Below are 16624 nucleotides of genomic sequence, written 5' to 3' on the forward strand. Positions count from 1 at the left end.
TGGACACAAGCACACACACACACACACGCGCGCGCGCGCACACACACACACACACACACAAACACACACACACGCACGCACGCATGCACGCGCACACACACACACACACACACACACACACACTCGGGCATACACAGCTTGTCACTATTTTGTGGATGAGCAGTGGAGTTCTCCCCGGTGGCCCAGCCAATATTTATCCCTCAATCAAAATAGATGATCTGGCCATTTATCTCATTCCTGCTTGTGGGAGGTTGTTGTGTAAATTAACAGCTGTGTTTCCTACATGAGAACAGCGACTACACAGCAGAAGTGCTTTGTTGGCTCTGTTGATTTAAAGTGGGTAAATTCCATTTGTGGGGGCAGGGTAGGGTGGTGGTGGGGGAATCCTAAACTAGGATTCATAAATACAAGACAGTCACTAATACATCCAATAAGAAATTCCAGAGAAATCTCTTCACCCAGAGAAAGGTCAGGCTGTGGAACATGCTACCAGAGGGAGTCATTGAGGTGAAAAGCATAGATGCATTCACAGGCTAAGCGCACAAGGAAGAGAAGAATAGAAGGATATGCTGATGGGATGAGGTGAAGCCAGGCTGGGAGGAGGCTGGTAAGGAGTGTTAACACTGACATAAATCTGTAACTGTAATCAGCCAGGATTCAACAGAATGGGAGAGCAAGCTCAAGGAGCAGACTGGCCAACTACTATGCCTAATGATTCAAATGGAGCATTTGGAGGGGAAATAAATGGCAGAAATGATCTCTGTTGGATCTATTGCAAAATGAACCCTTGCCTTTTTACACGCTGCATAATGGCATTATGACATGTTACATTGAACACTGAGTGAATGAAGCTATCAGAGTTGATTGATCACACAGCACTTTTCATCAGCAATTTCACGCATTGAAAGCTCCTCTCCTCTCTCTGCTGTGACTTTCTTGCGCAAAACAGAGTAAAAGCTAATTCCTTCAGTACAACAACAGCTCGACACGAGAGGGTAGTGGAATACCTTAGCTCATCACTTTGCAAAGCGGGGTCCCTGGACCCAGACAGGGTTCAATAAGGGGATTTCAGGAGATCTCAGAGGTCATCTGATTTGTATCTATCTTGTCATCTGCTTTCCTTAGAGCAGCTGGCATTGCCTTTGGCAAGTTAGGAGAGTGTTTCCTGATGTTCCGCCATATTTGTAGGGGGCAGGGGGATGGGGGAGTGCTGTGGGGGTCTCAGGGGAATAGATCAGTGTTTGTGGGAAATCCAGGGGAGTGTGTCAATATTTGGACTAGATCCTGGGGAGCGTGTCAATATTTGGACTAGATCCTGGGGAGCGTGTCAGTATTCACATTGGATCCAGGGAAGTGTATCAGTATTCACACTGGATCCAGGGAAGTGTATCAGTATTCACACTAGATCCTGGGGAGTGTGTCAGTATTCACACTAAATCTGGGGAGTATGTCAATATATCGCACTGCATCCTGGGGAGTGTGTCAGTATTCACACTGGATCCCAGTGAGTGTGGCAGTATTCACACTGCATCCAGGGGAGTGTGTCAGTCTTCACAATGGATCACGGGGAGTGTGTTATTTTTTGCACTGGATCCAGGAAGTGTATCAGTATTCACACTGGATCCCAGTGAGTGTGTCAGTATTCACACTGGATCCAGGGAAGTGTGTCAGTATTCACACTGGACCCCAGTGAGTGTGTCAGTATTCACACTGGACCCTGGGGAGTGTGTCAGTATTCACACTGGACCTTGGGGAGTGTGTCAGTATTCACAATCGATCTTGGGAAGTGTGTCAGTATTCACACTGGACCCTGGGGAGTGTGTCAGTATTCACACTGGATCTTGGGAAGTGTGTCAGTATTCGAACTGGATCCTGGGGAGTGTGTCAGTATTCACACTGGATCCTGGAGGTTGTATCAGTAATGACACTGGATCCGGTGGAGTGCGTCAGTATTCAAACTAATCCTGGGGATGTGTCAGTATTCACACTGGATCCTGGGGAGTGTGTCAGCATTCATACTAGGTTTGGGGAGTATGTCAATATTCGTAGTGGATCCTGGGGAGTGTGTCAGTATTCACAATGGATCGAGAGAAGTGTGTCAGTATTCACACTAGATCCTCGGGAGTGTGTAAGTATTCACACGCGATCCTGAGGGTTGTGTCAGTATTCGCAGGGGATTGTGGAGAGTGTGTCAATATTCACACTAGATCCTGGGGATTGTGTCAGTATTCGCAGGGGATTTTGGGGAGTGTGTCAGTATTCATACTGGATCCAGGGGAGTGTGTCAGTATTCACACTGGATCTGGGCAGTGTGTCAGTATTCACGCTGGATCCAGGGGACAATGTTCACATTCACACTGGATCTTGGGGAATGTGGCAGTATTCGCACTAGATCCTGGGGAGTATTTCAGTATTCACACTGGACCTGGGGTGTATGTCAAATTCGCACTGGACCCTGGGGAGTTTGTCAGTATTCACACTGGATCCAGGGGAGTATATCAATGTTTGCACTGGATCCTGGGGAATATATCAATGTTTGCCCTGGATCCTGGGGAGTGTGTTAGTATTCACACTATATCCTGGGGGTTGTATCACTATTCACACTGGACTCTGGGGAGTGTGTCAGTATACACATTAGATCTGGGGAGTATGTCAATATTCACACTGGATCCCGGGGAGTGTGTCATTATTAACACAGGATCCAGGGGAGAGTGTCAGTATTCAGAGGGAATGTTTGGAAGTAAATCAATACTGCAGCTTTCCCCCACCATCCCAAAACCCTCTAGATTTTATCAATATTTTCTCCAGGTGTCTAAGTGGCCAATTGTCTGACCTGCATTAGTACCTGAGCCATACAAGCTACATTCATTGGATCCAAGGATAAGGAGTAGACCATTCCACACCTTGTGCCTGTTCTGCCATTTAGATTGTGGGGAGGTGGTGTCAGTGGTATCATCACTGGACCAGGATACCTAGGGACCTGGGTTCAAATCTCACCACAGCAGATGGTGGAATTTGAAATTGATAAAAATCTGGAATTTAAAAAAAGATAAAAACCCTTCAAGTTCAGTAACGCCCCCTTTAGGGAAGGAAATGATCTACTTGTGATTCCAGACCCACAGCAATGAGGTTGACTCTTAAGTAAGCCACTCAGTTGCATCAAACCGCTACGAAGTCTTTGATTTAGGCACCGGAAATGACAACTGTTGACCCTGCAAAACATCTGTGGCCTCGTGCTAGAGCTGTCTTTCAGACTAGTCAAGCAACAGCCTGACATAGCCATATTCAAGGAAACATACCTTACAGACAATGTTCCAGGCACCACCATTACTATACCTGGGTATGTCCTGTCCTACCGGCAGGACAGGTCCAGCAGAGGTAGTGGCACAGTGGTATACAGTTGGGAAGGAGTTGCCCATCACCAAGAGTGTCTGTACAATCTACAGACCGTACTACTACGGGCTGAGCTAGCCAAGTCCTAAATGACACAGCTGCTAGACTGTGTCTGCGGCAGGTGCTGTGGGAACCAACAAGGGGGAAAAACAGACTTGACCTCATCCTCACTAATCTGCCTGCCACAGATGCATCTGTCCCTGACAGTATCGGTAGGAGTGACCACCGCACAGTTGTTGTGGAGACGAGGTCCCGCCTTCACATTGAGGATACCCTCCATCACGTTGTGTGGCACTACCACCGTGCTAAATGGGATAGATTTCAAACAGATCTAGCAACTCAAGACTGGGCAACCATGAGGCACTGTGGGCCATCAGCAGCAGAATTGTACTCGAACACAATCTGTAACCTCATGGCCTGGCATATCCCCCACTCTATCATTACCATCAAGCCAGGGGATCAACCCTGGTTCAGTGAAGAGTGCAGGAGGGCATGCCAGGAGCAGCACCAGGCATACCTAAAAATGAGGTGTCAACCTGGTGAAGCTATAACATAGGACTAACACGACAAAGAAATACACAACAAATAGTAGGACCTTAGGAAGTACAGAGGATCAGAGGGACCTTTGTGTACCTGTCCAGAGATCCCTGAAGGATGCAGCACAGGTGGTTAAGAAAGCATATGGGATACTTGCCTTTATTAGCTGAGGCATAGAATATAAGAGCAGGGAGGTTATGTTGGAGTTGTATAAAACGCTAGTTAGGCCACAGCTGGAGTACTGTATTTAGTTCTGGTCACCACACTATAGGAAGGATGTGATTGCACTGGAGAGGGTGCAGAAGAGGTTCACCAGGATGTTGCCTGGGCTGGAGCGCTTCAGCTATGAAAAGAGACTGGATAGGTTAGGGCTGTTTTCCTTAGAGCAGAAAAGGCTGAGGGGGGACCTGACAGAGGTGTACAAAATTACGAGAGGAATAGATAGGGTAGATAGGAAGAAACTTTTCCCTTTAGCGGAGATGTCAATAACCAGGGGGCATTAAGGTAAGGGGCAGGAGGTTTAGAGGGAATTTGAGGAAAATATTTTCACCCAGAGGGTGGTTGGAATTGGAACACACTGCCAATTACCATTGCTGAATCCCCGACTATCAACATTCTGGGGGTGCCATTGACCAGAAACTGAACTGGACTAGCCATATAAATCTTGTGACTACAGGAGCAGGTCAGAGGCTAGCAATCCTATGCTGAGTAACTCACCTCCTGACTCCCCAAAGCCTGTCCACCATTCACAAGGCACAAGTCAGGAGTGTGATGGAATACTCTCCACACTTGTCTGGGTGAGTGCAGCTCCCACAACACTCAAGGAGCTTGATATCATCCAGGACAAAGCAGCCCACTTGATTGGCACCCTAACCACAAACATTCACTACCTCAACCACCAACACATAGCGGCAGCAGTGTGCACCATCTACAAGATGCACTGCAGACACTCACCAAGCCTCCTTAGCAGCACCTTCCAAACCCTCAACCACTACCATCGAGAAGGACAAGGGCAGCAGACACGTGGAAACACCACCACTTGCAGGTTCCCCTCCAAGACACTCACCATCATGGCTTGGAAATATATCGCTGTCGCCAGGTCAAAATCCTGGAACTCCTTTCCTAACAGCACTGTGTGTGTACCTACACCACATGGACTCCAGCAGTTCAAAAAGGCAGCTCACCACCACCTTCTCAAGGGCAATTAGGGATGGGTAATGAATGCTGGCCCAGCCAGTGATGCCCACATTCCGTGAATGAAATAATAGATCACAGCTCTGACATCCCGAACATTTTTGTGTTCTGATGCAAGGTCATCAAGTTGAAACATTAACTCTCTTTCTCTCTACACAGGTATTGCCTGGCCGGCTGACTATTTCCAGCGTTTTCTTGTGTTTTTTGTCTCACATCCTAACTGCTGTCCCGGTAGGTGGGTTATTAAACCTGCTGCTATTGGGGCTGTAAAGCTCACCATTACAATGGGTATTGCTACCAGGGTGCCCATGCTGGGGAGCGGGGGGAGGGGAGTTTATAACAAGCCGATATAAATCCAAACTCCCCAAATCACTACGGTGCTTTTGAAAACATCAGATAAGAATTTTTCTTTTGTCAATAAAGACGTGTGTTAGCTGTAGCTCGGTGGTCAACCTCCCATTTGTGAGACAGAAGGAAGAATAAAGGAAAAGAAAGACCTTCAGCTATAGAGTGCCTTTCATGACCACGGAGCGTCCCAAAGTGTTACACAGCCGTTTAAGTATATTTCTAAAGTGTTGTCATTGGTGTAATGTAGGGAAACGCAGAAACCAATCTGTAAACAGCAAGATTCCACCCGCAGCAATCAGTTAAATGGCCCGATAATCTGTTGTTAGTGATGTTGATTAAGGGATAAATGTCGTCCAGGATACTAGGGGAATGCCACTGCTCATCTTGAAATAACACAATGAGATCTTTTACATCCACCTAGGAGAGCCGGCAGCGCACCACTAGCATTCCTTCTCTGAAATGTCAGCCTAGATTATTTGTTTCTATCTTTGGGATGGAGCTCGAGCCCATGAGCATCTGATTGGAGTCGAACGTGCTACCATTAAACCATGGCTGGCACCCTCAGAGGACACAGATTTAAGGTAATAGACAAAATAACCGCAGAGGAGATGAGGCTAATTCTTTAGCAGAGCAAGTTGTCCGGACCTGGTACACACTCCTGACAGGGTGGTAGAAAGCAGTTCAATAGTAATTATCAAAAGGTAATTGGAAAGATGCTTGAAAAGCAAACATTTGCAGGGCCTGAAGGGTAGAGTAGGGGAGTGGGATTAACTAGGCAGTTCATTCAAAGAGATAGCGTGGGCATCATGGGTTGAATGGCCTCTTTTTGTACTGTCTGATTCTGTAATTCTAAAATATGAATCCCACATCCTCCCGAGTTTAATGGCATCCATTGGACATACATACAAACAAACAAGTTAGGAGCAGGAGTAGGCCACTCGGCCCCTCGAGATCATGGCTGATCTGATTGTAACCTCCCACCTATGCTCGATAATCTTTCACTCCCTTGCTTATCAAGAATCTATCTACCTCTGCCTTGACAATATTCAAGGACTCTACTTCCACTGCCTTTTGAGGAAGGGAGTTCCAAAGACTCACAACCCTCTGAGAGAAAATTTCTCCTCATCTGTCTTAAATGGGCGACCCCTTATTTTTAAATAGTTGTCCCTAGTTCTAGGTTCTCCCACAAGAGGAAACATCCTCTCCACATCCACCCTGTCAAAACCCCACAGGATCTTAGATGTTTCTTCTCCTCTTAATCCTCTAAATGGCTGTGGATACAAGCCAAGCCTGTCCAGAAATCTAAGTACAGTACATCCACCGGTTCCCCTTTATCCACAGCACATGTGACTCCTTCAAAGAGCTCCAGTAAATTGGTTAAACATGATTTTCTTCTCACAAAACCATGTTGACTCTGCCTGATTGCCTTAAATTTTTCTAACATCTTTACTAATAGCTTCCAACATTTTCCCTATGACAGATGTTAGGCTAACTGGCCTGTAGTTTCCTGCTTTCTGTCTGCCTCCCTTTTTGAATAAAAGAGTTACATTTGCTATTTTGCAATCTAACGGCACCTTCCCTGAATCCAGGGAATTTTGGAAAATTAAAATGGCTTTCCAACAAATGGGTCACATGGGTCAAAGGAACAGGATAAGTCACGTTTATTAGGGATCAAGGGGATATTTTAGGGCCCCAGAAACTTTGCATTGCCACAATACCTTGTCATTTATTCTTTTTGATACAGTGAAGATTTACAAGGGTGATACCAGAAATGCACAGATATACACAATCAGGAAAGGGTTGATCGGCTGGTTTCTTTTCTCTTGAAAAAATAAGGCCAAGGTGGTGACCTAATAGAGGTGTTGAAATGGGGGAGAGCTACTAAGTCAGGACTTGCTACCTGGAACACAGAGATTAGCTGACACTACAGTCTTTTTACTTTAGATGATAACCCAGTGAAACTGGTTTTAAGAACAATTCAGGCCTAGACTTTGGCATTAATATTTCTGACAAACACACTATCCATTCACTATTTTGTACACTTTTACAGAGATCCCTAAACATCAGTCTACTCGACCCATGAGAACACCAGTTTTTTTTTAAAAAAAAGCTGCCTGGGTTAAGTGGTTTATTTTTTAAAGTCCTTTGTTTGACCAGTTTGCTTTAATTAGAAAATAGAATTCATTGTGAACACAAGAGGCTCCCACTGAGCCACTTCCTGCATTTCGAAGGGCTTGTTGGTGTCATTCGGAGTTCTAAGGCTTCCTCTAATCCTTTATTTTTATTCAGTTTAAACTGCGCAAAGCGGCGAGGTCAGCGAGGCCCATTGCATGCTTCACTGTCAATTAGCACATGAACAGGGAGACTACAAATGGTCCCGCATCTCTGACAGAAGCCAGTGGTGCAGGGGATCTGCAATTCAAATGTTTCCTGCGACATTTTAAAGAGACTGTACCCCTGTTTGTCATGGCTCATGGTCAGGGTCAAACAGAGAGAAATAAAAAACACACAAACTGACAGAAGTTATTTCCTGTTTTTGCCTTTTGGATCCCAGCCATCCAGAGTCAAATTAAAAAAAAATAACAAATTTGCTGTGGTTTGACATTTGATTATTGTGCCCCCACAGTAAATCCTTTCTAATATACAGAAGAAACATTCACACTTGCTCGCCGTAAGGTGGCTACTTAATTTTATATTAGGCTACAGTTCTACCCCAGAGTCTTGGCGCAGTGGGTAATGTCCCCGCCTCTGAGCCAGAAGCTCCGGGTTGGAGTCCCACCCCAGGAAGATGCGTTCATAATGCAGCCAAACAGGCTGAGTGTCAACCTGCAAATCCTTCCAACACTCATCAATGGCAGGAGGTAAGAGTGTGAGAGATTGCTGGTCAGCCATGTGGTGGAAAGGACGTTGGAGCCTCCACCATCACTACCCATAACTCCAGACAACAACATGCATATAAAAAGTGCATTGTTGCCATTGGCAGTGAGCTGTAACATGCCCCAGTAACAGTTCCACTGGTGTTAACTGTGCTCCAGTATTTCATTCAAGGAGCTATCTTTATGTCGGCCTACTGAGCTGTGGGTGACATCACAGCCTTGCTCGATCCTGTTGACACCAAACATTGACAAACCCACATTGTGATTGGGGTTATAACAACACAGACGGCCATTCAGCCCATCGAATCCATGCTGTACCTCTGTACAGCAATCCAATTTATCCCATTCTCCCGCTTGTTTCCCTGTAGCCCTGCAAATTTATTTCTCTCAAGTGCCCATCCAATTTCCTTTTGAAATAATTGATTGTCTCCACTTTCATCACTCTCATAGGCAATGATACACATCAGATGATGGAATCTTGGTTTATTTTTGTCCCATTCACAATTAAGCAATTGTAGAGTCTACTACCTTAGCGAAGTTTTGACCAGGGATATATGGACAGAAATAGGCTATTTAGCCTTCAAGCATGTTCTGCCATTCAAGGGGATCATAGCTAATCTGCATCTTCACCATATCTACCCAACTTGGATCCGTAAGCCCTGAATACGCTCGTCTAAAATCTAACAGTTACAGTTTTCAAATTTTCAATGACAATGAAAATAAACCGATGGACAAGATTTCACTTTTTAAGGCTTCAAGTGCAACAAAAAAACTAAAATCAACATAGAACAAACACTAATTAACAGGCAACAGATACATCAAGCTAAAGAAAAAGGTAAATTTTGCATTAACTAACTAACGCAACTGAAAAATGTCAAACAAAACCTTTTCACTCTATCTTGTACTTCTGGCAGAAGTGTAACATTAAAGGAACCATCTCAAAATCACTCCCAGCTCTCCAGCAGAGGGTCACCACTCCCCGCCATGCCAAGTTGAAACTTCCAGTATCCTTCGACAATCGTCCTACTCTGAGTTTTCTGGATCTGATTATCACCAGCAAGGCACACATCGATGACTTCCCATTCCTTAAACCTTCAAGAATCCCATCTGTTCTCTTCCCTTTGCTTTTGAACAGAAACCAAACTCTCAAGGGCGTCCTGCTTGATCTTTAACACAGTCGTCCCTGTTTTTCCAGAGCAACAGTCTTCCTCCCCCTGCCATTCAGCAGCAGCTCTTCTTTGTTCTGAGATCCTGTGAAAGATGCTCAAAGCTGCCACTCCACACCTCAATGGGGAACCTGATATCACATGGTTGTTCCTCCAAACTGACGTGTTTACCAGGAATTCACCACCCCGCTTTCAGAGCCATCTGTTTTCCTCTAAGTTAAAGGGACACTTTAAAACGTAATCACATTGTAAAGTTCAGGGTTCATGACACTCTCCATCTATCCTATCAAAATTACTCCTTAAACACGTCAATTAGTTCACCCTTTGATCTTCTAAACACAAGGGAATATAAACCTAGTCCATGAAACCAGCTTTCAACCCTCCTTAGCCTTGTTATCTTTGACATACTCTGGCTCCTTCCTGGTTTCGTATTAGAAAAATTCCACTCCCAGAATTTTCTGCAGATCGCACCCAGATCCTATGTGAGCCACACAGCTGCCAGGTGCTAAGTTTAGCTAAGGGGAGATGGTGGTGCAGTAGTATTGTTGCTGGACTAGTAACCCAGGGTAACGTTCTGGGGACCTGGGTTCGAATGCTACCACGGCAAATGGTGGAGTTTGAATCCAATAGAAATCAGAAATTAAAAGTCTAATAAAACCATTGTTGTAAAAACCCATCTTGCTCACTAATGCCCTTTAGGGAAGGAAATCTGCCATCCTTACCTGGTCTGGCCTACATGTGACTCCAGATCCACGGCATTGTGGTTGACTCTTAAATGCCCTCTGAACATGGGCAATTAGGGATGGGCAATAAATGCTGGCCCAGCCAGTGATGTCCACATCCCATGAATGAATAAAAAAGCTGGCGTGCCAGTTGATTTTCCCTCTGCAGTCTGTATTGTATAAGATTGTTGCGTAGCTGTACATGTTAAAGGGAACATTGGCTGCATGGCTCCTGCTGTTTGTTGCACTACATGGCCACACACCCACACAGCAGCTTAGAGAGAACATTGGAACAGTATATGTGCTACAACAGAATGTTTGGGCCCTGCTGAGGTTGGACATGGAGGTGGACAGGGCCTGGGTGTTCCACCGTTGGCCAGCTTTCTGTTTCCCCGTTCCTGGCACTGGCCATTTTTGCTAAGGTGATCCACAAATTAAGCTCCCTAAGAAGATTGTTAAGGGCAGTTGACAGAGACCAAAGTGGCAGGGAGCAGTTTAACTCCTTGGTGGTGTGCCCCCAGGCCTTGGGGGTGGGGGGAGTGGGGGCAGTGCTCCAGGCAGGCCCTCCCCTCTGGCTGGTTTGGGTTACAGACAAAGGTCACCCTACAGGGGGATTCCGCCTCTAGCCTCCCTACACTGTGTTGGTCTGGCTGCCTTCTCTATTTCTCAATTGAGTTTTAAAATAAGTTGCTGAGAGGGCACTTTCATGTTGAAGCACCCTCTCAGTTACTTACCCTTTACTGCTGCAGGCGGCTACACTTAAGCTGGAAGGCCTCTGATTGGCCATTCAGCTTCAGGAGCCTATCTGCCACCTTTACTTGGACCAGGAACCTCTCTCTGTCAATTAAGGGCTCATCCTGGTCAAAATTCCAGTTCAGTGGCAGCTTCCTCTCCCTCCACCCTGCACCCGGGTGACTTCAAGACCTGGAAACAGTCCCAACTCCTGTTTCCTGCCCCGAAGTGAAAACTCGACCCAAGTTTGGGGAAATCAGACCAGGGTTCCTGCTCCTGACAGTGATTCGGTGGCTTCTGCTGGAAGGAACGTGTGGCTGGCCTCCCACATTCTACCTTCCAAACACCTGAGGTCATCCAAAACTGTGCCTGTGTTCTAAACAGCACAATATACTGTTTGACCATCCCCCCTCTTTGTTTGCTGAACCAAGCTGGCTCCCAGTCTGGCAATGCCTCAATTTTAAAATTTTCATCCTTGTTTGCAAATCGCTCCATGGCCTCACCCTCCCTATCTCTGTAATCAGCCCCAGTCTCACAACACTGAGATCTCTGCATTCCTCTAATTCTGGTTTCCTAAGCTTGCCTGATTTTAATGGCTCCACCATTGATGGCCGTGCCTTCAGCTGTCAAGGCCCTAAGTTCTGGAATTCCCTCCCTGTCTGGAATTCCCTCTCTGAATTTCACTGTCTCACTACCTCCTTTTCCTCTTTTAAGACACTCCCTTCAAAACTACATCCTTCATCTGCGAGGTGTCTTGGAATATTTTATTGAAGACACTATATAAATACAAATTGTCGTTGTACTCTCTTCCGCCAGGTTTAAATCCTGCAATAAAGGCCTAGATTTGTTCAATTCCTTGGAGGATTTCTGTGAGAATTCAAATTGACACTTAGCTAGGTCATGGGTGAACCAATAAATAGATAGTCTAAACTCACTCAATACTCCACAAGGAACAATCCTAAATGGACCAAGAGCTATAAGGGGCCATTAGAGCTGTCTTTACCTGTTCCCATGCAAAGGAACTGAAAAATCTGTGATGGTTTCCAGTTCTAATTCATTGACTCCTGCTACAAAGTGTCTGAGGGTGAGGACTGGACTAAGTTCAGTTCTAATGCCTACCCCCAACCTCTCCAGCAGAATGAATATTCTGCCAGCATTTAGTATCTAGCCTTATTTGGGTAATCAGCAAGACCTGGACAATATCCAGGCTTGGGCTGACAAGTGGCAAGTAACATTCTCACCAGACAAGTGCCAGGCAATTACCATCTCCAACAAAAGAGAATCTAACCGTCGCCCCTTGACATTCAAAGGCATCACCATTGCTGAATCCAACACCATCAACATCCTGGAGGTTACCATTGACCAGAAACAGAATTGGACTAGCCACATAAATAATGTGGCTACAAGAGCAGGTCAGAAGCTAGGAATCCTGCGGTGAGTAACTCACTTCCTGACTCCCCAAAGCCCACCCACCATCTACAAGACACAAGTCAGAATGTGATAGAATACTCTCCACTTGTCTGGATCAATGTCACTCCAACAACACTGAAGAAGCTTGACACCGTTCGGGACAAAGCAACTCACTTGACTGGCACCTCATCCACAAACATTCACTCCCTCTGCTACTGATGCACAGTGGCAGCATTGTTTAACATCTACAAGATACACTGCAGGAACCCACAAAGACTCCTTCGACGGCACCTTCCAAACCTATGATTGTTACCATCTAGAAGGACAAGGGCAGCAGACACATGGGAACACCACCACCTGAAAGTTCCCCTCCAAGCCACTCACCATCCTGACTTGGAAATATATCACCATTCCTTCCCTGTTGCTGGCTCAAAATCCTGGAACTCCCTCCCTAACGGCACTAAGGGTGCACCTACACCACATGGACTACAGCAATGCAAGAAAGCAGCTTGCAACCACCTTCTCAAGGGCAGTTAGGGTTGGGTAATAAATGCTGGCCTAGCCAGCAATTCCCACATCCCATGAATGAATTTAAAAAGAGACATGGTGCTCCACCCTGTGCCACAGCATCCACGGTAGGAACTGCATCAAATTTCCTGTCTGGTCACCTTGGCTCGCTTGTCATTTACGGAAATGTATGTGTTGGATTGCTTCATGAGGAGCATGTGAACAATTAATGTTCTTCAAAACGTTCTTTTGAGGGAGATGGTGATGTAGTGGTAATACCACTGGATTAGTAATCTAGTGACCTGGGCTAATAGTCTGGGGACACGGGTTCAAATGCCACTAGCTAGTCTCAGTAACGGTGACCATGAAGCAATTATCGATTGTTGCAAAAACCCACGAACCTCCTTTAGGAAAGGAAATCTGCCACCCTTACTCGATCCAGCCTACAGGTGACTCCAGGCCCACAGCAATATGCTTGATTCTTAACTTCCCTCTGAAATAGCCATGCAAGCCACTCGGTTCAAGGGCAAATTAGGGATGGGCAATAAACGCTGGCCTTGCCAGCGCATCCCATGAAAGAATAAAAAAAAAGAGTGCATAAATGTTGAATGAAAATGTCAATAGAGTCAATGCCACTGGCCATACAGTCAAAAATGTTATTAATAAATTACTTACAAACCATAATATTTGTGCCCATAATAACAATTCTGACTGTAATCAAACTTTAAAATGAGCCACACATTATTAATTTGCTGACCACAATGCCATTAAGCTGGTGTCCCTGCACACTCCCAGAACCCAGGCCCCCAGCTACACATAGATTTCTATCCAAGAGCTGCCTCAAAGACTCATCACTTCCGGGCTGCAGCACAACTGTTTCCGGGTTCACCGGAGCAACATGGCGGCGCCCATCGGTCTCCATCTGGAATTCAGGTGTGTGTGAGTGTTTCTAAATGGAAAGACGGAGGGTTTTTCAGGAATCGCACGGTTTGTTGTGTGGCAGAGAATTGATGTTCGGCGACATATTCGGGCCGGTGACTGAGGTTTTAAGTTTAATTTACCCCGCCTGTGCTTTGCAGGCTGGTCTCAGGGCCTGCGGTGTATTGACCAGTTTACTCTGTAAACTCATGAAACTTCATTCGTGGCCGCGCCTTCAGTTGCCTTGGGCCCTCAGCTCTGGAATTCCCTCCACTCCACCACTTCCCTCTTAAAGGCATTGCTGAAAACCTGCCTTTTTGACCAAGCTTCTGGTCATCTGATCTCATGTGGCTCAGTTTAGTTTTTCCTTTGTTATGCTCCTGGGATGTTTTATTATACTAAAGGTGCTGTATAAATGAATTGTCATAGTTAGTTTGAGATTGCAGTTGGTGTTGGGTTGGTGGAGAATAAACTTTTGCTGTATACGATGTTGTAAAAGACCAGTTTCCCTATCACTCTGTTGCAGTGGCAGTGCATGTCACTCAGCCCAATAGTCTGATCCTAGCACTTCCTACATTCAGTTCAGAGACTGTCACTTTTTTTTTCTCTTAAAGATCGTGATTCATAGGAAGATATAATTCTCTGAATGGTGGCAAACCTCAAGGGTAGTATCTTTTCTTCACATGTGAGATTAGACAGAGTGCTGTCCATCACTCTAACAATGAGATATGCAGCTGAGTCTGAACCTAACGGCATTAAGGTTTCAGCATGGTTTCTAATGGGATCGATTGGGATTACTGATTCCCTACCAGTAACATGACAATCCTGACTGTTTTCTCCACTCAAGTGCTTTAGGGATACTGAGCCTAATTGCATTTTGCCTCTCTCACCAATCTGTCCATATGGCTACGCAAGCAATGCCTAATTTGCTGTTTGAATGGACAGTGAAGCAGAGATTGGAACTAATGGTAATTTGGGGTGAGTTCAACCAGTAAATTGTACAGCTTGAGGGATTGAATGGGCTTTTTCTGTTCCTATATAGGTGTCCTGCTTTTGGTGCCAGCATGAAATCAGGCAACACTGGTGCAGTTTGGCTTTGCTGAGGCTATGGTTAAGGTGTATTGTTTAGAATGGAGGGAGCTTGACACTTTATTAAATTCTTCCTCTTCCTGATTTTGGACTGTTTGATTCTGGGTGCCGATGAGTCAAGAGCTGTTCTGTTCCCCAGCACTGACAATTCCTCATCTTCAGAAGCACTAAAGCAATCTGTGCCCATATGCAGCAAGACCTGGACCATGTCCAGGCTTGGGCTGATAAGTAGCAAGTTGCATTTGGACCATACAAGTGCCAGACAATGACCATCTTCAATGGGAGAGAATCCGACCATTTTCAACAAGAGAGAATCTAACTATCTCCCCATGACATTCAATGACATTACCATTACTGAATCCCCCACTATCAACATCCTGGGGGTTACCACTGACCAGAAACTGAACTGGACTAGTCATATAAATACTTTGGCTACAAGAACAGATCAAAGGCTGGGAATTCTGTGGTAAATAACTTACCCCTGACTCCCCAAAGCCTGTCCATTGTTTACAAGGCACAAGTCAGGAGTGTGATGGAATACTGTCCACTTGCCTGGATGAGTGCAGCTCCAACAACACTCAAGAAGCTTGACACCTTCCAGGACAAAGCAGCCCGCTAGATTGGCACCCCAGCCACAAACATTCACTCCGTCCACACCGACGCACAGTGGCAGCAGTGTGCACCATCTACAAGATGCACTGCAGGAACTCACTAAGGCTCCTTTGACAGCAGCTTGCAAACCAACAACCACTACCATCTAGAAGGACAAGGGCAGCAGATGCATGCGAACACCATCACCTGCAAGTTCCCCTCTAAGCCACACACCATCCTGACTTGGAAATATATTGCCGTTCCTTCACTGTCACTGGGTCAAAATCCTGGGACTGTCTAACAGCACCGTGGGTGTACCTACACCACATGGACTGTAGCAGTTCAAGAAGGTAGCGCATCACCACCTTCTCAAGGGCAATTAGGGATGGGCAATAAAAATGCTGATCTAGCCAGTGATGCCCAAATAGCATGAAAAAATAATTTTAATAAAACAAGGGATTAACTCTGCTCTTTTCATTCATTTTGTGAAGAGTTAAATAACAACTTTTTTTCTCTGCAATTAATCCATTATAGAGGTGGTGCTGAGCTGCTCTTTAATGGAGTAAAGGATCAAAACGTCACATTGCCTGGCCAGTCAACACCATGTGAGTATTGGATTTACTTTGCTTTCACTGCTTGTTGTAGAAGAGAATTTAAAATGTGACCCCTGTGTGACTACTTGTAGCAAAGCAGAGGAATGGAACATTGCATCTGTTGTGCGTTTATTGGAGGGGGGAGAGAGAAGGATTTTGGGAACAAGACATAAGAAAATGAGCAGCTGCTCCACCAAGCCTTCCCCACACTTGTGATAACTGAAGCTTTTCGATTGGACACTTCCTACCTCTGCAGCCCACCTTCCTGCTGTCATGTGATCTCCAACGAGAGGCTTAATAACCCAGGCTAATTAAGGGGAAGCAAACTCTGAAATATTCCTCCCAGGCAATGGAAACCAGTCTAGGAGATCAGTTCAACAATTTTTTTTTATATCTGTTAATTGACTTTTCTTCCACAACATGCGATCTTGCCCTGGTCAAGAACCGGTCCACCTCCCTTTTGAAGATGCACTGTTCAGAGTTAGCATGCCCCACATAGGCCTGCAAATTGTTTCAGAGACTCACTGCTCAAGGGAAAAGAACAACTA

General features: G+C 45.5%; 1 protein-coding gene across 2 annotated transcripts in view; it reads left to right on the top strand.

Moving 5' to 3' along the window:
- Nucleotides 1–13746: 13746 nt before the first annotated feature.
- The window catches only part of urm1 (ubiquitin related modifier 1), a 52331-nt gene continuing 49453 nt past the window's right edge, over nucleotides 13747–16624 (top strand). Inside the window, exons 1-2 of one of the 2 annotated variants that reach the window (XM_041193979.1) lie at nucleotides 13747–13818; nucleotides 16018–16088. In XM_041193979.1, coding sequence (XP_041049913.1) covers nucleotides 13784–13818; nucleotides 16018–16088 — 106 coding nt within the window. In that variant the 5' untranslated portion in view covers nucleotides 13747–13783. The remainder of the gene's footprint in view (nucleotides 13819–16017; nucleotides 16089–16624) is intronic. The other variant, XM_041193980.1, reaches the window with a different exon arrangement.

The sequence above is a fragment of the Carcharodon carcharias genome, chromosome 8 (genome assembly GCF_017639515.1).
Source record: "Carcharodon carcharias isolate sCarCar2 chromosome 8, sCarCar2.pri, whole genome shotgun sequence".
Lineage (NCBI taxonomy): Eukaryota > Metazoa > Chordata > Chondrichthyes > Lamniformes > Lamnidae > Carcharodon > Carcharodon carcharias.